At 43.8% G+C, this 24,072-nt stretch overlaps 1 protein-coding gene across 2 annotated transcripts; it reads right to left on the minus strand.

The window, feature by feature from the left end:
• Positions 1–1,518: 1,518 nt before the first annotated feature.
• MFSD9 (major facilitator superfamily domain containing 9) lies at positions 1,519–17,156 on the minus strand. 2 transcript variants are annotated; one of them, XM_069970978.1, is made up of 6 exons: positions 17,019–17,156; positions 10,549–10,636; positions 9,384–9,427; positions 4,823–4,952; positions 4,355–4,564; positions 1,519–3,195 (listed from the first exon to the last, which is right to left on the minus strand). In XM_069970978.1, exons 1-6 carry the CDS (start codon positions 17,091–17,093, stop codon positions 2,411–2,413), a joined length of 1,332 nt encoding a protein of 443 aa, XP_069827079.1. In that variant the 5' UTR covers positions 17,094–17,156; the 3' UTR covers positions 1,519–2,410. The 2 variants fall into 2 exon arrangements, with proteins under 2 accessions (XP_069827079.1, XP_069827080.1); XM_069970979.1 differs by lacking the exon at positions 17,019–17,156 and adding an exon at positions 13,236–13,638.
• Positions 17,157–24,072: the final 6,916 nt, after the last annotated feature.

Raw genomic sequence — 24,072 nt, forward strand, 5'->3', positions numbered from 1 at the left:
TGCCTTATGGTGCATTTACACAGACAGATTTTTGAAGCCAAAGCCAGGAATGGATTAAAAAAAGGGGAGAAATCTCAGTGTTTCCTGTATGACCTGTTCTCTGTTTATAGTCTGTTCCTGGTTTTGGCTTCAAAAATCTGTCAGATAAATCTGTCTGTGTAAACGTACCATTACTCTACACCAATATATGTCAGAATTTGCCGCACAGTGTTGCACTCGAAGCCATGGTCTTTCCACCATGCTAAACCTCTTTGCCTCCCAACCATGTCTCTATACTGAGAAGAAAGGAGTTTCTAAAACACAATATGGTGCCTAGCATGTACTTAATTTTTTTTTTGTCACAAATTGAGGAACACTTCTAGAACATTCTTCTACAATGACCTTCATACTACTCAAAACTTAAAATACTCAAAAAAATAAAATAAAATAACAAATAACCTGGAGTAGCAAAATGTTTATGGTCCCCTCTGTTCAGATTTACAAAGCAGGACTTACAATTTACACTATACAGATTAATAACTAAGATCTCTACAACTGAAGAGTTTCAGGCTATGTTCACACAACCTTAAATGTCAGCCGTTTTAATTGGATGGCCGTCATTTAACAGCAAATAACAGCCATGCCAACAGGCATTAGTCGAATAACAGCCATTATTTGCTGTGAAATGACTGCTGTCCAATGAAAAAAGTCTGTCATTTTGACGTTGTGTGAACATAGCCTTACAGTAACCAATAAATATATTGCACTATTTAAGTTGTACTTGATTCCAGAGCACTGTATTATAGTTCAAAGCTGCAGTAACTATACTGTATTTCTAGACTAAGCCACCTAGACACATTAAGAAGGATCTAGTTACAATGCATTTGCAGGGCCAATTTGTTGTATGCATTGGAAAAGCCCCCAGCACATACGCCAAACATTGTGAGAAAAGTGTATTATGAATGTATATTATTGTTTCATTCATCTGACACATGCAAAGTGTGACCGTCTGGTATATATTTTTGGAACTACAGTATATAGAAATTGAAGTCTGTTCTGCCATTCCATACAGCAGCATTAAGTAAAAAAAATTCCTATAGGCAATGTAGCTATACATCAGAGATCCATCAGATACACACTATAAAATGCCCATAGACCCACAAAAGAACTCTAAAAACATCCATGCATCATAACATCTGGTTAAAGCATTGCACCAAGTAAGGTTAATTTAATTTCTTAAAAAACTTCTATGCAGATCATTGTTACGTGAAACCAAGATTCTGCAGTTTTCGTGCCAAAGCTAGAAGAGGATCCAACAGGAATGAGTAGTACAACTCCTGCCTTTATATTTTCCATCCTATTTGAATCCATTTTAGGCTTTGGCACAGAAACTGCAGTGTGTGATTCCAGCATATAATCTTTTATTAATGTTAAGTGAAGCATTAATAAAAATCCTAGGAAATAAAAATTATAATGGAGTGGGGGGTGCAGTGGTCTGATGTAGATGGCATGTGGCATACCTTGCCACTCCTGAGTATGAGCCCACAGTGCACGTCAACATCTTCATGCTTTTTGGTGCCTGGACCCAATGTAGTGGCAGGACATTTGAATGGGGAGGATACCGAACAGAGAGATACTTTCAGCCTACTCCCATGTGTGCTCCCCTGTCTGCATAAATGCCCCCACCCGGTTTTTGTTTCTCATACACTTTTTTATGAACTATGAATATTGCATCACGGTGCATATTAAATTGTATCTTTTTTTTACACTTTTCCTAAAAATTAAGTAACTCACATTAAATGAGACTGAGTTGCAATTGTCTGCACAGTGAAGAGATTCTTGCAGGAAAAAGCTGAAGGATCATTTGTTCCTATGCCCTCCAGATCAGCATGGTTCCCAGAGGTCAGGCCCTATCAATATTTATGCAGTTAGTTATGGACTATCCAAGCAATAACATATATCCAACCTATAACATTTCATGATGGGAGCACCCCTTTAATCTTAAAGCCATACCAATTATAAGGGCATAATAACCAAGCGCACCCACAGCCAAGATATCAGTTTTAATATAAAATCAATGTGTTAAATGTGTCCGGTTTTGTGATAATTTACCCTATTTTACTGCAATAATACATTTACAAGCAATGTATAGAGGCACTTAAACTATGGCTACATGCACTAAAGCCATTCCCAGGCAATTCCAGCCTACTGACAATTAACCGTATTAAGGAAAATTGTTTTCTCGACCATCTGAATGGCAATCATAGTGCTGATTTCAATAAGTAAACTGTTCCCTTAACATCTGTACATCAGTGGTATAGCTTCCAACACAAGTCACAGCTTATGTTTTACACTATAGGTGTCAGTAGTCATTGCACATGCCCCTATTTAAGATTCAGTGTATTCCTTCACTATATTAAAGAACAGCTATTTATTCTCTTTTCTGTTTGCTTTGTGCCGACCCGTCGTAGTACGATTTACTTTTGTACATTAAGAATATAGATGCTAATGCTAAGACAGCTCCAAGCTGCGGCGGGCCACAAGGGCTGTATTCCTGTGCAATTCCTGAGAAAAGGGGAACAAGTATGCGTCCTACTGATGTCACAGACTGCCCAACACCTATAAGAGTACCACTTCCATGCTTATGACCTAGCGTGAGCTCTAGATCCACAATGCATGTTCTCCCTATACTTGTAGAAAAAGCCAAGAAAGTTGAAGATAATATTACAATCCACATCTTGGGGGCCACTGAATACAAGAGGATGGAAAAGAATGTGAGAACACTGGAATGTAACAACATTGTGTACGTATTATATTGATAAAGTCTAGACAGTGGTCCGAGTGAGAAACCAGCAAGAGCTCCCAGCGTGCTGCCATAACTTATTAAATAGCCGGTCATCCGAGGAGTCAAATGGAATCTTTCTTCCATTGCTAAAGCAAAGTTGCTGTAATATAGCATGACAGCAACTGCTATTAGCAGACGAACTAAAAATATGTCCCACATCTGAGAGAAAGCCACGCCTGTAACTTTGGTAAGTACCGATACAATCTGTGCCCACAAAGTCTGTGCAGATCTGCTAGGAATTACTCCATTGAGTTCCTTTGATACATGTATTGTATCAGACCTAGGTTTCAGGTCATTGTGAGAGCTTAAAAGGCTACTAGGTGCAACCGTGTTTGTTCTGTCCACAGTCAGTGGCATCATCCAAACAAGACCTAAAAATAAAAACATTTCATAAGTGACATTGATGTATATGTCCTTAGGTACAAAATTACAGCAAGGAGACAATCTACGCGAAACGATCACCTTTCTGTGTATTTTGATGAAGCAATTAAATAGCTGATTCCATAATTTGGTAGAAACCATTTGGACATCCTTTGTGGACTTCTTGCTCCCATGCATTACCTGGATCACTGCTCTCAAGATGTTGACCCCAATGCTTTTTACGGAAGCATTGCAACTCAGCTGTTTTCCACTTTCCAGCCATGATCCACATGCACTTTGGATGGGGTCAGGGGCTCATTCTTGAAATAAATGCAGTTCCCAGAGGTGGTAACTGCATCTATCAGACATTTATTGCATTATCTTTCCATCATTGACATGATGGGAACACCCCATTAAGTGAGGGGAAAAAAAACAACAACTACAATCTAGATGCTAGGAAATAACTTAGAAAAGAAATCCTCAAAATTAAGGAGCAGACATTCTGTCTGAGGTAAGGAATTGTATTACCGCCTGTGGTTACTACAATGGCCACCGGGGGCAGCGAGAGTAGTGCTTGTTTGCTCAAACACATGGCCAGGCTGCACAAACAATTTCTGGATTGTTTGTGCGGCTCATTTAAATTTATTATTATTGGCTGCACATCCCGTGTTAAGGCTGTGTTCACACAGGCAGAAATGCAATGGAAAAGCATAATTTAACGGCAGATATCATTCATTGGGTTACTGCAGTAATAGTCATTTTATTGCCATCCAGCAATCCTACATTGTGTTAACATAATGAAACATACCGTGAATATACTCTTAGGCTATGTTCACACATCGCTTGTATTTAGCTCTATTTTGCAGAGAACTGTGCAATCGCTGTAAAACAGAGCTATTTTTGTGGTGCACAGGGAGTTTGGGATCACCTTTGGTGCACCAAACTAATTTGCATATGCAGCTTGCATTTCACAGGGAAAAAACAGCAGATTACAATAGAAAACGCAACACCATGTTCAGGGTTGCAGTGGTTTTCACATCATGCCTAAAGGTCTGTATGTGGTAGGTTGCTGATACATCCTAATTAAATTCAAGGAACGTTAAGCGTGGACACATCTGTACCAAAAGCATCAACTTGCAATGGTTAAAATCATGCCTTTTTCTTCCTTACCTGCATTTATAATGAACATACATGTACAGAGGAGAGAAGTAATATAAAAACCACCCGGCAACTCTGTAAGGTAACCACCAACCACAGGTCCCAAGATAAAGCCCATGCTGGAAGCCGAATTAAACCTTCCCATCACATGGGGGCGCTCTTTCTCAGATACAAGGTCAGAGAGGAATGCTTTTGAAATGGAAAGTGAATGTTTAAAAATTCCTAAAAAAGAGGAAACAAACATATTTTTACCCATTTTTTTTCTTCATCTGTTGTACAGACAGAACCGCTGTCAGTCACATTTAGGCAATGTATTACACATCAGTGTTACTAGCATGTCGGCATAATTTTGACTGGAGAACTTGTAGAAGAATGCCAATTATTAGTACATCTAAAAAAAGACTGTACAGTCACTAAATTACAAACACTCACACTACATTCACAGCTGGAAGGCAAGTAACTTAACTGTGACAGACTTACCCACAGGTATTCTTGCAATTGCATATATGTATATGTTAATGGATATCCCAAGGAGACCATATCCAAGTGCACTAATAAGAATACAGGTAATCAGTGCATACCGCCTTCCAACTAGGTCACTCCAACTCCCCTGCAGAAAAAAAACATGAAAAAGGAAAATAATAATTATTTCAGGGTCTTCATTTTTCATAATACAATAATCACATAGCTGCATACCATTGTAGAGAGCAGAGCCACCACACAGCAGAGTCCTGAACATACAGATCTCATATGCAGCATGTATTACTGGGAGGACACATATAAACCTAGAAACAGGCTGAATTATAATATTATATAGTCATCTGAAAATAAATACAGGAATAAAGACTGTGGACTTTAGACTCAAGGTAACCAATAACGTGTAAATATTCCCCCACCCCCATTGAGGCTATGTTCACATACAGTATTTTGGTCAGTATTTTTTTCAAACCAAAACCAGAAGTGGGTTGAAAACAAAGAAACTGTGCACATTTTTCCATTATAATTTTGCCTTGTCGGTTCCACTCCTGATTTTGGTTGAAAAAAAAAAAAAAAAAAAAAAAAAAAAAGACTGACCAAAATACTGTGTGCGAACATAGACTTAAAATGTGTTCATAGCTTCTAATACACTAAGACAGCAATCGATGCAAAACAAAGCTCACAAATAAAATTGCTCTTCTCTGAAAGTCCTGAATAAAACAATGTTCTCGTGTATGATGTACTGTGCAGACAGCATGTATTACCCAGTAAGAAAGGCATGTGGTACATGTGCTTTTTATTTTGCAGTGTGTACATGGGGATGACTAGTTTCAGTCCTGTGAGGTAACCCTTCTGTCAGGATATGATTAGAAATTCTGGAAACACAGCTGAAAAAATTAGACAGGAAGTTGTGGCCGGACAGGATTAAAAGTTAATGGCTAGCAGATTAAAAAGCGCAAGGCCGCTCCTAATGACTCTCCTTATACGGTGCAGAGTACTCGTTGCTCCCATTATACTATTCAGTCTAAAAAAAAAAAAAAAAAAAAAAACACAGCCATTCCCAATAGAGAACAATGCTGGGTTACTTGCCAGGCAATGTACTCACAGCTTTCAGCCCCATTAATCACCAGGTATCCTAGAGCACAAATACCCCCCACTGCCATACCAGACATGCTTACTTTCACCTTTGGCATCCAGCCCCTCTCTCAAATTAATAGTTGATGAAAAAGGATGGAGTCTCGGCAGTGTCAAAAATATTCATGGCAGAAGGCTAAGCAAGGTTTTCTATCGGACGCTCGATAAATATACAGTACTCCCGCTTTAAACCTGGGGGCAAGTGACCTGAAGCCCACAGCCATCCTTCCCATTGGGCAGTGTAAATGGACGTCCATGACTCATAAGGGGCCGTTACCCTCGGCCTGTGACTGCACCTCCCCCGTGTTCCTCCACCTTCTGGAGACTTTTGCACGCTTTCCCTTCCCTATACACAGTGGCCTTCCTTTCATCGGGCGGGAGCAGTCACCCCTTTTGGTGAGTGTGTGCACTTCTCTTATTGAGTAGTTATGTGAAGATGGGAGAGCGCACGCCACAGCTCAGGGGAAGGTGTGCACACATTTCTGGAGTCCCATTCACAGTGCGCAGTTTTAAGCTCTGCCCAGGGGCCCATAATGCCGTTAAGACGGCCCTGCTGAAGCCCAGACCTTGCCTCCAAACATCTTGCAGTGCTCAGCTATGTTCATATGTATTTTGTTCAGCATTTTAGCCAAAAAACTGAAAAAGTGCAAATATTTCCAGTATAGTTTTTTCTCTTAATTAGGCTAAAAATACTATGTATGTACATAACCCCTCTGTGCACATTATACTAAGATCATATCTGCATGTAACGCCGCAGTTGAGATCAATGCTAATGGTGGCCAGTAAGGGCGCTCTATGTAAACTGCATTGCAGTGCAAAACACTCACTATACAGATGACTGGAGAAAGAGAAACTGCATTCTGCTACAGGGGAGGTAAAATAGTTGTATTTAAAGGGGCACGCCTTTAAATCAACTAGTGTCAGAAAGTTATATAGATTTGTAATTTACTTATAATTAAAAATTTCTGTTTTCTGTTTGTCCTGGAGGTGTTTTTTCAGTCTGGCACAGTGGTCTCTTCTATCACCTCTGTCCGAGACAGGAAATGTCCAGAGCAGGAAAGGTTTACTATGGGGATTTGCTGCTGCTCTGAACAGTTTCCATCTAGGACTCAGGTGTCAGCAAAGAGCACTGTTCCAGACTGAAAAGAATACAACACTTCATGCAGGACAAACAGCAGCTAAGTAGTACTGGAAGACTTGAAATTTGTACTAGAAGTAACCTGCAAATCTATATAATTTTCTGAAACCAGTTGATTTAAAATAAAGATTTTTGCCGGAGTACCCCTTTAACACAACAGTTGTGTTCTATTCTGGGAACTTGATGAGAGAAGATTGCAGGATGAAGTGTTTTGCAGGGCTGCTCATCCTACTTGACCCCTCCCCTCTCCATAGACCATAATGGACACAGGCATCCTCCTTTTTCTGAAGTGAGGGACGAGGCTGGAAAACAGCTTTTTGAGTACAGAAAGGGGTGTTTTTGCTTAATAAAACCTATTAATGAGTTTCTTAAAATCACTTGAACTATTGATACTTATTGATTTCTAAAAAGTGACATTTAAACGACAGTTTCACTTTAACCCCTTCAAGACAGAGTCCATTGATGCACGGATGTCCGGGTCAAATTAATGCAATGTTCCTCCCTGCCTTCTAAGAGCCATAGTGCTTCTATTAAGTTTTTGCGCCATGATCTCTAGATTTTATTAATATCATATTGGAGTAACAGAAAAATTTTGATGCAGTCAATAGAATAGCATAGATCAGTGTTATCGGCGATCTATGTATAGAGCCGTGGATCGCCGATCCGATAGGACGGAGGTAAGTGACTTACCCCCGCCTGTCGGCACAGGTGATCGGGGGTCCCGAACACTCAGTGACAGAAGCTTGTCCTTTAATGCCACGATCGCTATAGATCACAGCGTTTAAGGGGTTAATGAGACAGCTGCGGGATCGCAGCTGCCTTTAATTACACACTCTATATATACACACACACACACACACACACACAGCTTGTCTTGCAAGACGCTCTCAAACCAAGTTACTCAATCCAAGGTTTTACTGTATTGATAAAATAGAACGGGACCAAGGATGGGCTCCAAAAATGGTGGAAAGTGTCAGGCATAAAACATATGAGGAATCTGTATAGTCTAGAGCAGGGGTGTCAAACTCAGGCCCTCTAGCTGTTTCATAACTTAAATTTCCCATCATGCCTGGACAGCCAAAGCTAAAGCTTTGGCTCTCCAGGTATGATGGGAATTGTAGTTTTGTAACAGCTGGAGGGCCTGAGTTTGACACGTCTGGTGTAGAGGAAAAAAGGGAAAGGGAGGACATGACTGAAACCTTTAAATATGTTAAGGGACTAAATAAGGTTCAGGAGGGAAGCCACACACAAAGCACATTCAGCATAGAGAAGCACTGCTGGCTGACTGAGTGAGGTATGGTAGAACTACAAAGTCATTTAGGGAATGTTAGAAGCCTGCCTAAACAGATGAGTCTTTAGGGCGTGCTTAGAATAGTGGGTGTTGGAAATAAGTATTTAAGTATTGCATTCCAGAGATCTGGTGCAGCACATCCATGTCTTGAAGAAGTTTAGTTTTAGATTATTAGAAGAATCAGAGACTGAATAGGATGAAAATAGAGATCGTGGAGAGCTTTGTGAGAGTGCGGATTTTGTACTGTATTGTGAATTTGATGGGTAATCAGCAAAGTGACTGTCACAGAGGAGAGGCATCTGTATAGCGGCTGGGAAGGAAGAGGAGACTGACTGCTGCATTATGGATGGACCGAAAAGGGAAATGTCAGGATGAAAAGGAATCAGAGCAAGAGTTTTGCGGTTTCAACAATAAGGAAAGGATGGACTCTGGAGATGTTTTTGAGGTGTAGGTGACAAAAGCTTTCTAGTGACTGGATATTGGGTGTAAAGGAAGGTCAGAGCTTAGCATAACCCAAAGATAGTGGCCATGTTGCCTAGGGGTTATGGTAGTGCCACACCGAGATGCAAATATCAGGTTTAGGTCGGCTAGTAGAGGGACGAAATACAAGAAGCTCAGTTTTAGAAAAATTCAGTCTTAAATATAGAAAAGATATGGTGGACAGACAGTCACTGGTGTTCTGTAAATGTAGAGGGGTGATACCCTGTGTGTAACTCCTGTGTCCTCTCCTCTGACACCTATAAATTAAAGAGGTATTCCTTAGGATAAGAGATGAGTGTCAGCTCACGGGGGTGTCCAACTGCTGGGACACTTACCTGTCAAAGTGGAAGCTGCCTCTAGACAGTGGTACTACAGAAGTGTGGATTTAGAGAGAGTGTGGCGTAAAGCACCAGTTTAAACCATCAGTTTAGCGTGTGAGATGTCCTCTAATAACTTGTTTTCTCTGGGCCAACCAATGTATTTACAATGATAAAAAATATGGCCTATTAAAAATAACTTACCACAACTGAGCTAGAAAAGAGTTGAAGAATACCATAGCAGGAACCTAAAAAAGAATGTTAACATAGCTGTCAGTTCTAGAAGCTCAAGAATCAATTAATCAGCAAAAGGTAGAATATAAGACAGGTTAATATTTATAGTAATGAAGGTCCTCCTTCTGTTTCTACACAGAGTTCCACAGTAGCCGAGGCAACGTTTTATTGACTTACACTGCTTATCATGGCTAGGGTTGGGGGTTTAATTCAAAAGTATGATACATGTTTATGTACACCAAGACCGCTCTCTCCAACAATCATAATACTGGCAAAGAAACTAGGTATTCTGTTCAGAAACTAGGTATCCCGATCCCCTGCAGTCTGCTGTCTACTGCCTGCTGTTGGGAAATTCTGTCTTTAAGAGCAGCTAGATAAAAAAAGAACACAGGAAGTGGGAGCTGGGCTTAGTATGTGCTATGTACAGAAGAGAAACGGAGAAACCCTGGGCTTCTGCAAGCTGAGCCAGTCTGCCACTAAAGAGACGTTAGAGACCGGCCGTTCCGTGACCCCGGCTGGGTCACGGAACAGCCGGTCTCTGCCCGGATCATCCTGATCATACTTAAGTGCCGGCCGGATGATCCTTCCGGCCGCAGAACTCAATGAACTCAATGAATTCCGGCCGCAGAAAGACCTGTCAGTTCACACAATGAAGCGAGCGGCTCCGGCTCCGGCTCTAATGCGGGCGTGCGCTGATGTGCCCGCATCAGAGCTTACCATAGCACACAGTGAACTGACGGGTCTTTCTGCGGCCGGAATTCATTGAATTCTGGCCGCAGAAAACTGACATGTCAGTTTTTTGCGGCCCCGCATGGGCTCCCGCCCGGAGCGTATACGATGTGTGTACACTCCGGCCGGGATCCCATTAATCAATAGGCATTGTTACACCCCGCAAAACTACGGCCGTAGTTCTGCGGCGAGAACTACGGCCGTAGTTATACGTTGTGTGAACATAGCCTAAAGGGGACTTATGGGTCTCAATAACAGTGAGAGCACAAAAATAACCTTGTCACAACTCTGACGGATTTATGTAACCAGACCTTGCAGTTTTTGGAAAATCTTAGGAAGAAATATATGCTTTAGGAAATATGCAGTATTTCTGCCATTTGTACTATGTATTAATTCTCATTCTTACCTATTATACCTGCTGTAGTTGGACTTGCCCCCAGTGATTTCATATGATGGTTCAGTAACGGCACGATCATGCTTACACCAAAGAGGTCCTATATAAAAACAAAGAGGCAACTTTCAGCATACCATATACACTACAAAAACACCAAATAGCAAATAAACATATGTAACACTTGAAGTGATAACATGTTACAACTTTATTCACTATACTATTGTGCAGATTTCATGTGGAAATATAAACATTCAAGCTGGATCACATGGCATTTATTAATATGTCCATAGGCTGAATATTTTCAAAAGCCTATTGCAATGTCAGGGATATAATTTTATTTAAAGAGTGATCCAAGTTTATAATAACATAGCTGCTTTCTTCCAGAAACAGCATCACTCACGTCCTTAGCGTGGGTGTAGTTTTACAGCTCATTTCATTGAACAGAACTGAACTGCAACATCTCAAACAACTTGGGGACAAGGGGTGGTGCTGTTCTTGCAAGAAAAGAAAATACAAATTTTTTTCTAATCTTGTTATAAATAATAAAACCAATGTTTAATGATTAGTCTTATGTTACTCAGAACCTGATCACTATGGTAAGAACATGAACAGTGCAGTTAGAGAAATACAGAAGGGAGATATAGGAGTGGAAACCTAAATGGGCTGTCTGAGAAGCAGAAGATGACTGAATTCCTCTGCCCCCCCCCATTTATTGTTTTATATATACCAGCAGTAATATATTAGAGGGGTTGTCCAGCGCTACAAAAACATGGCCACTTTTGCCCCACTCTTGTCTCCAGATTGGGTGGGGTTTGAAACACAGTTCCATTAAAGTAAATTGAGCTTAATTGCAAACCCTAACTGAACTGGACACAAGAGTGGGGCAAAAGGTATGTGAGCTGGCATAGTTTTGCCCCACATGCTAGTTTTTTTTTTGTGTCTTAAGAAATACACAAGGAAATTTACGTGATTTGTTGTGTATTTGTAGAGCAGATTTCCCTGCAAATTTTGGACTAATCCGCTGCAGGAATTCCATCCTGTGCATTTCCCCTTGTGGGGTTTAAAGGGAAACTGACAGCAGGGATACTATACTATATTATTACAGTGCACTTCTTATTGTGATAAAATGATACAGGAGAAAGGATTAGAGTCTTAAAATTCTTTATCAGACATAACCAACTTTTAAACATGTTTCCCTGAGGGAAGCCAACATACAATGACCACAGTTGTTGGTTCTCGCAGTTAGAGCTGATGTAAAAATAGCAATGTATGCAAGGTCATTGTGTGTTAAACCTGTACTAGACCAAGAAGAGAAAATGACAGGACCAGCTAGTGGGAGCTCCAGCCATTCTCCATCCTATATATTACTTTCTGACAGCTAAGAGTAAATGAGAAATATGCTCTCTGTTCTCAGTTTCAGGTGACCTTTAATACCACCGAGGAGCTGACACGGCATCAGTGTAGACCACACAAAGCCATGGTGGCTAATAATGATAATATGGATGTGGACTAAATGTAACATTCATCCCCAGGGTGCATATATCCATTGTAGCCAGGGATGGTCACACTATGGGGATGGACAGACTATGGTTACATTTCGCAGCCTGTTAGATTACTCCAGGAGCCAGCCTGACTTTTTTTGTTTGTAATAGAAACACAACAGGCCAGACTTTAGCAAACAATAGACTGCTTGCTGGTGTATACACCTTTCAGTTATGCAGCTCCATACTGGCACAGATATGTTTCACATATCACCACCTTAGCTGTTTTCTACCTCAGTTTTCTCAGATAATAAACACATTATTTACAGCATTTTGTTGAACACCTGGCTCACAAATACTGTCGCACCCAAGGGACCTACAATGAACTGCCTCACCAACTAGATTACTTTAAATGGAAACTGACAGCACAGATATTACTGATCACATGAGCAGTGTGCACGTACTGTCCTCGCTGCTTTGTGATCTGGCATTTTCTTAAACTTTTTTATCCCTGGGCTGACAGTGTCACAGTGGTGTATCTATGACACTATCAGCACTCACTCCGCACAGCCTCCGTCCTGCCCCGCTCTCCAGCTTATGCAGTATCCTCTGGCCATTGCCCACCTCCTCCATCACTTAGGCGGTGGTCTAAAGTTACTGTTTTACCTGTATCACTTGAGAGCAGGGCAGGCAGAAGCTGTGCAGGGAAGCAGCAGGCAGTGTCACAGGCACGGGGCAGTGATACTGTCAGCCCAGGAATGAAAATGCCAGACAAAGAGCTGCACTAGCTGTCTCACCTCCTAGAAAATGCAGTTGAGGCTTCAACACTCAAGGTTATTCAGTCTTTAGTAACAGCAAAAAAGAGACCAAATGCAGGAAGTGATATCAGTTGTCCCCCTGCTCTGCACAGACTGGCCCAGTGAATATGAATGCTGATTGGCCAGCAGCTGTACACACGCTGTACACGCCCCCTGGGCACTCTGCTGCAGCTTAGTAAACTAACTGACCTAGGGGCCCGCCCAACAGCTTAAGAGTGACATGCAGAAGTGTGAGCAGCGCAAACCACATCCACATCATAAACCCACACCAAAACTGACGTACATAAGGCAAGTATTAGCTATATATTTGCTGGGATTTTCACCCCTGCAATCTGGTCAGATTATATAAATAATCACTACACAATCTTCAAATGCTATAATGGAAGGAGTGTCAGCTCACCATACATGTGGCTTTCCCCTGGATGATGGGCGGTTCCCTGCAGAGGAGAACGTGGATACAATCTCGGGCCATCCCCCGACAATGAATCCAATGCAAAAGCAAACAAAGGTCACAGCTCCTGTCATGATGGTGCCTGAAAAGACATCAGTGCCACCCTCTGCAGCGAAGATCCGACCGCTGCGCCAAAGACTGCACTCTTGACTTTAAGTCCGTTCCTGTTTTTTTATGTTCTTTGCTTATGTCTTCTGTGAACCGGTCCAAGTTTTCTCAGTTCTCCCTGCACTTTCTTGCTGTGGCTCACTCACTAATTGTCTCTGCTGTGTTCTGACTGACAGCTGACCTAGCCAGTTAGCTGTCAGCACCTAGGTTCCTGTTCACTATAAATCCCAGGCCCTGGCCTCACTCCGATGCCTGTGATAGAGCCTTGTGCCTGGATCAAGCATTCTCCTGATTGTTTGCTGCTGTTATTCTGACCTTTTGGATTTTGTACCCTCACCTTGCTTCCCGGATTCTGATTTTGTACTGTCACCTGTTTCCTGACCATTCCTTATTGTGCTTGTCTTGTCTCGTTCTGTGTTGCACTTTATTTAGTGTAAGGCTTTGTCGACCAGTTGTCTGCAGTAATTCCTAGTACTGTCTGAAGCCAGGGCTGTATTAACAGCTGCTGCTGCCCTAAGCGCTAAACCTGAAGACGCCCCATCTTCACGCACCCATTGGAGACCTGACCAATACCACCATACCCCCCACCCCACTGGAAAAGACACCAGATTTACTGGCAAGTATGAACGGGAGGAGGGAAACTAAAAAAATTAAAAAAAAAAATTAGTTTTTTCTGTCCCCCTGCTCCTGCCCCTCTGCAAGGTGCTGCCCTAGGCACCGGACCAAGGGTGCCTAGTGGTAAATATGGCCCTGTCTGAGGCAAGTAGGTAGGGACAGCTGGGAGTGTGCCAGTCTAGGGCTGCACTTGTCCACGTGTTCCTGTCCCTGTACCCTATCTGACAGCTCCAGTAGATTATAACGATCCAAACTTTATTGCAGTATATAAAATGTTTTGATCACGTGTTTTTTTTTTTTTAACATTTTATATGGTGCAATAAAGTTTGGATTGTTTTAATCTACTGGAGCTGTGGACTTTGCTTTTGCAATCTTCAAATGCACCAGATATATTGGTGGGATGCAGGCTGTTCGATAAGCCAGTTGTATCTCAGGACTGTCTGCTCCAAGAAACTTTAAACCAACTATTAAGTTCTTGTGGTGCCATCCAAAAATACATCAGAAAACATACCCTAAATATGGAGAAAAGTCCTGTGTTCTGTCCACTTTCTGGACAGAATTCTGGCGCAGACACGTTATTACATCTGGGCCAATGTGATGTTTATTTTCTGGTAAACAAAGCACAGCAATCACTGAGCTCAAGGAGATCAGCGGCAAAAAAACAAAACAATGGAGTACTCACTCAAGAGTCTCCACTGATACATTGCCCCCTATAAATTTAAATATGCAAAAAAAGGGTCCGTGGAGCCCCCGTTACGAGTCTCAAAACACTGGAATAGCCAGATATCCCTCCAGAGAAGGAAAACCTGTTGCCAAGGGGTGCCTCCTAGTGGGGAGATCACCAAACCACCCTGACACATAGCCCCTTAAGTCCCACTCGGTTGAGAGTATTAGAACATAAATAGGGAAATACCAGGGTGGCCCCTTTTACGTCAAAGTCTGACTCAGTGCCGAGTATTGTGACATGACAAGGGTTTACCAAGGCAGGCATTCATCCCTGCCTCTGCCACTGACTGGCTGAGCAGACTTAAAACATCACGTCTCAAGCCCCTGCAGAGACCAGGACCAGAGAGAGGACTACTTAGCTGAGGAATATAATGGAGAGGACTACTTACACTCTTTCATTTGTGGCTTATAGCAAAGGAATGCAAGAACATAGAAAAGTACAAATTGCAAATATAGAATCAGAGTTGTATAGTCTACTGATGTATTATCCACTGATAAGTTTAGCGGGTGTTTTGGAGGTGACAGAATCCCTTTAATATAAAGTAAGAATCCTGTGATCTCTCCTCTTCCAGAGCACAATGCACACACAGCAAGATGTAAAATTATTTCTATGCCTTGTTAAAAGTAGAGTGATCGGTGTTCTGATATTCCACGCTGGTATTTCTGTGGCAAATGGTTAGGGAGTTAGAGCAGCTGATGGCTAAATGTAGCCACTCTTCTCCTCATAACTGTTGTCATCAATGAGATTTTTGTATACGGAACAAATATAACCCTTTAGGTTATGTTTTATCACCAAAATCGGCAAATTAAGACCCAAACAAATCATTCCTGGGGGGGTATCCATCTACCTGTGGGGGGCAACTGATTACTAGGGAGGAACTATCTACCTACTGGATGGCAACCCTGTGTCCTACTGGGGACCAACTATGTACCTTATGGGAGGGGTAGACTGCAGAGAGGAGTTCTATACTATAGGGGGCATACACTTGGGGTCTTGGGCAGGGGTAGTGTTTATTAGGGGACTTGGCAGAGGGAGGAAGATTATTACACATGCCACTGAAATGTATGCATATGGTATACGGAGGTGGTCAATGCTGCTATGTATCTGGAAATCCAGATGTCAGTCAAAAGGAACAGCACAATCTAAGAAAAGGTGCAGAAGTCCTGTTATTTTATACAGAATACAAGTATTTGACATATAAAGAGTGCCAACAGGTTCTTTATACCACAACCAGTGACAGCTCAGTCAACATTTTATTTGCACCATACAGGATGATCTAGTTTGGCTAGTTTGGACTTATTTCCAGTCTAAGACCAGCCGTATATTTTCAAGTTAGACAGCATTCTGCTGAGCTGTTTACCAGGCACAGTGCAAACTCTGATGGACGGACTATAGTTCCAGGCACAGCTGCTACAAAACCTATGGCCACAGAATGAAGGCGCCACTGTGGAGAGGCTGCCAGATACAGCCATAGTACATGGAGGGAGGCTGCCTGTGTATAAGAATATACAGTACACAGGAGAACGGAACCCTGCTCTGTGTAGCGCTGTGCAGCAGTGGTTGATCAGGATCTGCAAGGCTTAGACAACCCTGCAGTTCCAAAAACAAAAGTCAGTGGGAGCAGCAGGTCTGTGTCCCCCTTACTGCTGCCACTCAATGTCAGAATAAATGCACATAAAAAGCTATACATTTGTATCCCCCCATAGCCAAGTATCCATGACCAGATGAGTTCTTATAAATGTATGTTAGATTGTTGTTATTATTATTATTCCTATTCTTATCACTTGGAAAATAAATAAAAAGACTTTGGGGGAAAAAAATATATATTTTTTTTAATATAGTTATATTAAAACAATGCATTGGTAAAAGAAAAATGTGTTTTTCAGTCCCCTGAGTTCCCCTTTTAATTGTAGATCATTGGTAGACCAGGGAGCAGTCACACCTATGCTTCGCCATTTGTTGTATGGCGGCCACATGCTAGTCAGTCTATGGCAATACATGATGTACTGACAGGACTGCTGCAGTCTGAGCTGATAGACTGACCTGATATTTCTTCACAAAGCAAAAAAATACACCTGACCCATGACCCCAGAGCCTCATTCATACTTCAGCTGCAGTTTGTGGCATGAGAGCATACTGCAGTCAGTGTCAGGTGACAGGAGCTGCACAGCATGTCCTGGATGTGACACCATAGAGCTGTGTCACCTGCACACCTGAGTGTCTGCATACACGGCCATGGGGCTGGGGGCTGAGGGCTGAGGCACATACACAGCGTTACTCACCAAGAAGCCCACCAAGTGTAAGCACTGCTGCAGGCTCCGCCCACCCCGCGTGCTCGCTGGACTGAGAGCCCCCATTCTCCATCGTCTGTACGGGAGCCCCACGCTGCAGCTGCTCGGTGCTAGATGCTATTTCCTAGAGGGCTAAAGGACCTCTGGTGACGTCAGGCACACGTGACCAGCCTCTAGTGTGGGCGGGGCTATTGTCAGTCTGCCGGATCCCTGGTTTTCTCTTCAGCAGCAGCAGCAGTGGCAGAAGCAGAGAGCAGAGTTTGCCAGCATGTGTTTCCTCCAGGGTTTCTGAGCAGTGGATTAGCATCAGGGAAAACACATTATCATGCAAAGCTCTGCAGGGACTAGATGCAAGGTTGTGCAGTGTTCTGCAAGGACTGGGGACTGTGATGCATAGCTATGGAGAAACTTGATGCATGCTTATGCAATGCTCTGCAGCTACTGTGGGTGCACACTGCAATGCAGTGCTCTGCAAGGACTTGGCCCCCTGGATGCACTGGTCACAGCTGGTCTCCTGACAGTGTGGTGAGAGGGCAGTCAGGACACCAGCCTGTGCTGCTGAGTGGTCACAGCCTATGGGAAAGGAGTAACTTCATTAAAGTAATTTCATATTTGTCATACTGTATGCCATTCTGTGCATGGCAGCATCTGCCCAGTGAGTGGTGATTACTATTACCACTTGCCCTGTCAGTGATAATCACTGCCCACTGTGCGGAGGCTGGCGGCCACGGAGCCATATTGACAGCACCCAGCCAGGCTGGTGAGGACTGACTCATGGTTCAGGTGGCATAAGTCATGTGTCGTCCCCAATAATGATAGATTCACATGGACCGTATCGCAGCAGATTTCATGCTCTGAGTTTCACAGTTATATCAACTGTGATACTTGGTACCCAGGCCTGCATTTAGAGTTCATGCTGCCCTAAGCACTTTGCACGCTGAGACGCCCCCACAGATCTATGTATACTTATATGCATCTCCCCCTATCCCCTATTAGTGCTGTTCTGGGGTCACTTCCCTACACTGAGCCCCCACAGATCTCTGTATTCTGATCTCCCACAAAGCATCCAGTGTATAATGCACCTAGGACCCAACTACAACAGCTGCAGGCACTACAACTCCCAGCATGTACTGACAGTCTGCAGCCCTCAGGATATGCTGCGAGTTGTAGTGCCTGCAGCTCTTGTAGTTGGGTCCTAGTTTAAAAGTTTGCGCTAGTGTACTGTAGTGACCGCAGGGATGTGTCAGTACACTACCGCAAACAATACACTGACGCATTGAGACCCCAATGGTACACAGGCTCTGCACACTATAGAAGTGATTACAGTGCAGTTACTAATGACTCACAGGTGACGTCTTCTCGAATTTCCGTTTTTGCTTTCTTCTCCATCTGGCGTAGCATCATGAAGACTTCTCCGACCACAACTCGTCTGCAGTGTGGGCAGCTGGGGGTGATTGGGGGCAGGAGGAGCAGTTGAGGGTGACTGGGGAAGGGAGGCAGCTGGGGGTGACTGGGGAAGGGAGGCAGCTGGGGGTGACAGGAAGAGCGGCTGGGGGGCAGGGGAAGACGCTGGGGGGCAGGGGAAGACGCTGGGGGGCAGGGGGAGGGGCAGGGGGGGAGAGGCCGGGGGAGGGCAGGGAGAGGCCGGGGGGGGGGGGGCAGGGGAGAGGCCGGGGGGGGGCAGATGCTGGGGGCAGGGGGGAGAGGCCGGGTGGGCGGGCAGACGCTGGGGGGCAGGGGGGAGAGGCCGGGTGGGCGGGCAGACGCTGGGGGGCAGGGGGAGAGGCCGGGGGGCAGGGGAGAGGCCGGGGGGGGGGCAGGGGAGAGGCCGGGGGGGGGGGGGCAGGGGGGAGAGGCTCGGGGGGAAGACGGAGCGGCCGGGAGCAGGAGCAGGATGGGCAGGCAGGCTGGTTCCCTCCTCCAATGAAGCGCCGGGTCCGGGGGTGAGCTTTTGGCACACACAGCCTGACAGAGGCCGGAAGCTCACAGCTGCAGCCCCGCGGTCCCGGATCTTCTCTCCTGCTCGGCGATGACTTCACATCACGTGAGCGCCGCCGAGCAGGAGAGAAGTTCAGGCATCGCGGGGCTGCAGCTGTGAGCTTCCGGCCTCTGTCAGGCTGTGTGTGCCGGAAGCTCACCCCTGGCCCCGAACCTCGGCGCTTCATTGGGGGAGGGAACCAGCCTGTAATTTACTTCTATTTAAAAATCTCAAGTGTTTCCATACTTATAAGCTACTATATATCCTGCAAGAAGTGTTGTTTATTTACATTCAGAAACAGTGCTCTCTGCTGACATCTCTGGCTGACACAGGAACTGTCCAGAGCAGGAGAGGTTTTCCATGGGGATTTGCTGCTGCTCTGGACAGTTCCTGTCTCAGCCAGAGATGTCAGCAGATGTATGTGTAAATATACAACACTTACTTTAGGACATAAAACAGTTTATAAGTATGGGAAGACTGGGGACTTTTAAATAGAAGCAAATTACGAATCTACATAACTTTCTGAAACCAGTTGATTTGAAAGAAATTTTTTTAAGCTGGACAACCCCTTCAACCTGTACGTCCAGGGCCGCCTAGGGATGTTCAGAGCGGTGCCACGAGGCGACCCTGCTCTGAACCGCCACAGTCCCTGGTGCCGCATGTAGCCCGGGGCCGCAGCTATTATCGGGCACGGTCCGATCGCCGTGCCCACTAATTAAGTAATCGGATGCAGCTGCCAAAGTTGACAGCTGCATCCGATTACTTACTGCAGCCCATCCCTGGTGTCTAGTGGGGTGGATCGCCCCCCCGGGACGTTGTCCCGGAGGAGCGATCCGCACATCCGGCTCTGGCCGGGCTCTGCGCTGTAATGGTGCTGATCCTGGCTCGGCACTCGATTGCTTCCGGATGCGGCAGCCGGAAGCAATCGAGTGCCATCTCATCTATCTATGCTGTGTAACTATACAGTATATATCTCAATATAAGATAAGTGTGCTTATACTAGAAGCCCCCCAGGTTCTAGTATAGATGTAAAAAAAAACCCTCCCCTAATAAAAATTTGAATCACCCCCCTTTCCTCATGTTATAAATAAAAAAAAAAAAAAAATAAGCATGTTTGTTATCGCCGCTTGCGTAATCGCCCAAACTATTAATTTATCATATTCCTGATCTCGCACGGTAAACGAGGTAAGCGCAAAAAAATGCCAAAGTGCAAAATTGCATATTTTTTGTTGCATCAAATCCAGAGAAATTGTAATAAAATGCGCAATCAAGGTACCGACAGAAAGTAAAGATCATGGCACAAAAAATGACACCTCAGACAGCCCCATAGACCAAAGGATAAAAACGCTATAAGCCTGGGAATGGAGCGATTTTAAGGAACATATATTTGTTAACAATGGTTTGAATTTTTTACAGGCCATCAGATAATATAAAAGTTATACATGTTACATATTGTTGTAATTGAAACAACTTGAGGAACATATATAACAAGTCAGTTTTACCCCAGGGCGAACGGCAGAAAAAAAATACCCTCCAAATAAATTTATGAAAAAATTCAGCCTGTCATTGCAAAGTACAATGAGTGGCGCAAAAAACAAGGGCTCATGTGGGTTTTTAGGTGAAAAAATGCAAGTGCTATGGCCTTTTAAACACAAAGAGGGAAAAACGAAAACGCAAAAATTGAAATTGGCCCGGTCCTCTAAGGGTTAAACAAAGCAGTGACTACATTCTCGCAGCGAAATAAGAATCAGCTGTGAGAATGTAGGGCCATAGGTTATAATAGTACCAAGTATCCTTGTTGATCTAGTTGCGAAGGTTGCAGCTTTAAATCCACTGCAAACATGATACACGTGAATCCACCCTTAGGCTATGTTCACACTGCGTATGATTCCGGCCGCATTTAGTACGCCGCCATACATGTGCGGCTGAAACTATGGGCGTGGGAAAAATAGACATGCGGCCGGATGCGTACGAACCGCGAACATACACCCGTAGTACAGTTATGCTCCCCTAGCTTGTTTCGAAGCGATCTGAGGCAGGTCATTTACTTGGAAATCTTCGCCCAGCCCCGTAAACCACACAGAACCTTTTGGATCGAAAAATCAAGTTCAATTTGGCTGAAATAAGTACTCCGTACGGGACCGCATGGAAATCCACGGCCGTGAGTTTCAACATTTCCGTCCTCAAACAATGGTCTTGTTCATTTTTCACGGCACCGTATACGATCCGGCCGTAAGCTCATACGTAGTGTGCATTGTGCGGGCGTTTATCGTATACTTTCAAGCGAACGCATCAACCTCAAAACTGCGTGCGTATATTCGCGGTTCGCACTACGGCCGGAATCATACGCAGTGTGAACATAGCCTAAGGCTGGGTTCACACAGTATATTTCAGGGTACGTTCACACTTACTTAGGGTCCAGCCTTAGGGTAGCTTTACACGTACCGGATCCGCAGCAGATTTCACAATGCGATTTGCAGCAAAATCCACTGCAGATCCTGGTATAGTGAAGTTCTATGGGGGTCCGGGCCGGGGCTGCGGGGGTTATAGGGGCCGTGTTACATATCCGCAGCGGAATGAAAATTCCGCTGTGGGTATGGGACCCCACAGACCTTCACACTACCAGAAAAAAACGCTGCGGATCAGGTACTTGTGAAGGTACTCTATTGTGCCTTCTGATGCCCGGATATGTGAACACCCTGCCCAAAATTGGGTGCTGCTGTATCTGCACGGACCCAATTTACTTCAATGCCACAAACATAGCTAGCTGTGAAAGGGCATATGGGGGAGAAAACTTTGTGACCAAAAGAGGAACTTGGTGGCAGTGTGTGTGAAAGAAATGGGGAAGGGTACATAGGGGCAGTTTGTGTGTGGGAAAAAAATGAAACGTCTCAGTAACTGGCCATGCTTAGTAAACTTTAAATGAATCTACTCTACAACTTCTTCGGTGCCATGTACTTTCTACCTAAACTCAGACAATGGCTCGCCCAAACACCTATAGGCACTTTGTGACTCTATGTACAATGAGTGGAACATTGGCAAATAAAGCACTTGTTGCCTCTCGTGTCACCCCCAGTTCTCCTAGTCTGTACGCTCTTGCGGGCAGGTCTCTAACTCTGTTTGTATCTTTATTTATTTTAATGAATTTATTGTATAATGTAATACAAATACAACCTGTATTGTATTTATATAAAAAAGCACTGCTGAATCTGTTGGCGCTATACAAATAACAATTATTATTATTATTAGTAAATGAATTTTTTTCTTCCTATTTGTAGGTTCGATGAAACCAATGTGAGAAGACCCCACAACTACAAGCTGGTGCTTGCTAAAGCTTTGGCTGTCCAGGCATGGTGGGAATTGTAGTTTTACAACAGCTGGAGGGCTGAAGGTTCCCCATCCCTGCCTTAGTATTATCATACATGAAGGCTGCGTTTACACGTACCGAATTTCGTCTCACAGCGAAATCTTTGTACAGTACTCGGCTATAGAGAATGAATAGAGCTGCGGGTCATGTGCCGACTCTGAGCTGTATCCAAAACAAAGGATTCGGGGGGCACGGAAGTTAGACCCCATGTGATCACTTACTTGTTCCCTATCCTGTGAATGGGGATAAGTACGTTTTAATCAGAGAACCTCTTTAATCCCCTTTTCAACCCTCAATATGTTTTCAAGGGGTTTTCGGATAATGACTGCTATGATACTAGGTTGGTAGGTAAACAATCACTGGGATTCCCTTGTTCTCCAATTAAGTGGACAAGCACGCGTGCTGTCACTACTTTCAAAGTCTATAGGACTGTTGAAGATAGTGTTGAAGATAGCAGTGTACAGCAGTTGGCCTGTAGCCAAAAGTACCATGTTTGGCTATCTTCGGCGGCTCCCCAGAGAATCAATGGAGCGGCAGTGTTTGTGCTAGCCGCTTCATTCAGCTGAGAGAGTCTGGTCTCTGGAAGATCGCAGAGGGTCCAGCTGTCGGACCCCATGTGACCTCCAATTCAGGCTGAAAGCACCAGCTACAGATGTAGCACCCACCAACATGATTGTGTACATGCTACCTATCTTACAAAGTGTGCTACACTGTTAAAGCGAATGTACCAGCGGTACATCATTTTTCTATTTTTACCATGAATAAACTGGTGCTAGCACAGGGATGCCGATACAATACAGAACACTGCATAAAATGCAAACACCATGGCTGTACACCATGGGTGTATGTTGAGAAACCAACAAAAAATCTTGACTTACAGTATACTGTTGCACTGTCACAGTGTGTAATAGACTGAATGTGGTCACCAGTAGACTGAGCACACAGTAGTATACTTTGTAATAAGGTTTTGACAGTATGCTGACGTACACCTGCAGTGTGCAGCTACTACATGATGCCGACTAGAGATGAGCGAACCGCGTTCGGGTTCGAGTCGATCCCAACCCAAACATTCAATATTTGATTAGCGGGGGCTGCTGAAGTTAGATAAAGCTCTAAGGTTGTCTGGAAAACATGGATACAGCCAATGACTATATCCATGATTTCCACATAGCCTTAGGGCTTTATCCAACTTCAGCAGCCACCGCTAATCAAATGCTGAACGTTCGGGTTTGGATCGACTCGAGCATGCTCGATGTTCGCTCATCTCTAATGCCGACCCTTAGAGGACTGTTTGTTTAGAGTTTATGAAGTGCTTTCATATTGCACAGTATATAATAGTAGTTTCTTTAATGCTGTCGTCCAGCCATTTATCTTTTACCTCAACGTTGTTACTGTTACACATGCTATTTCATGTTATTTAGCACAACTCATTTTAATATTGTTATACCATACTATTTTTAGTATTACAACTTGGTATTGTTTTGAAGGACTGCAGGCAAACCTGGTGCATTATTTTTAAGAGAAATCTTTGTGATACAGTAACAATCCTAGTTGCACCATATTGGATATAAGGTGTTATTATGTTACAATATAACCAAGTAAGAAAAGAGTACCGTCTGATCTCACAAACTTTATAGTAAGATGTAGTATGTTCCACCAGTGGGTGAAGTGAAACTATCCTTCATGCCATCCCCTGACTT

This window comes from Dendropsophus ebraccatus, chromosome 5 (assembly GCF_027789765.1).
Source record: "Dendropsophus ebraccatus isolate aDenEbr1 chromosome 5, aDenEbr1.pat, whole genome shotgun sequence".
Classification (NCBI taxonomy): Eukaryota; Metazoa; Chordata; class Amphibia; order Anura; family Hylidae; genus Dendropsophus; species Dendropsophus ebraccatus.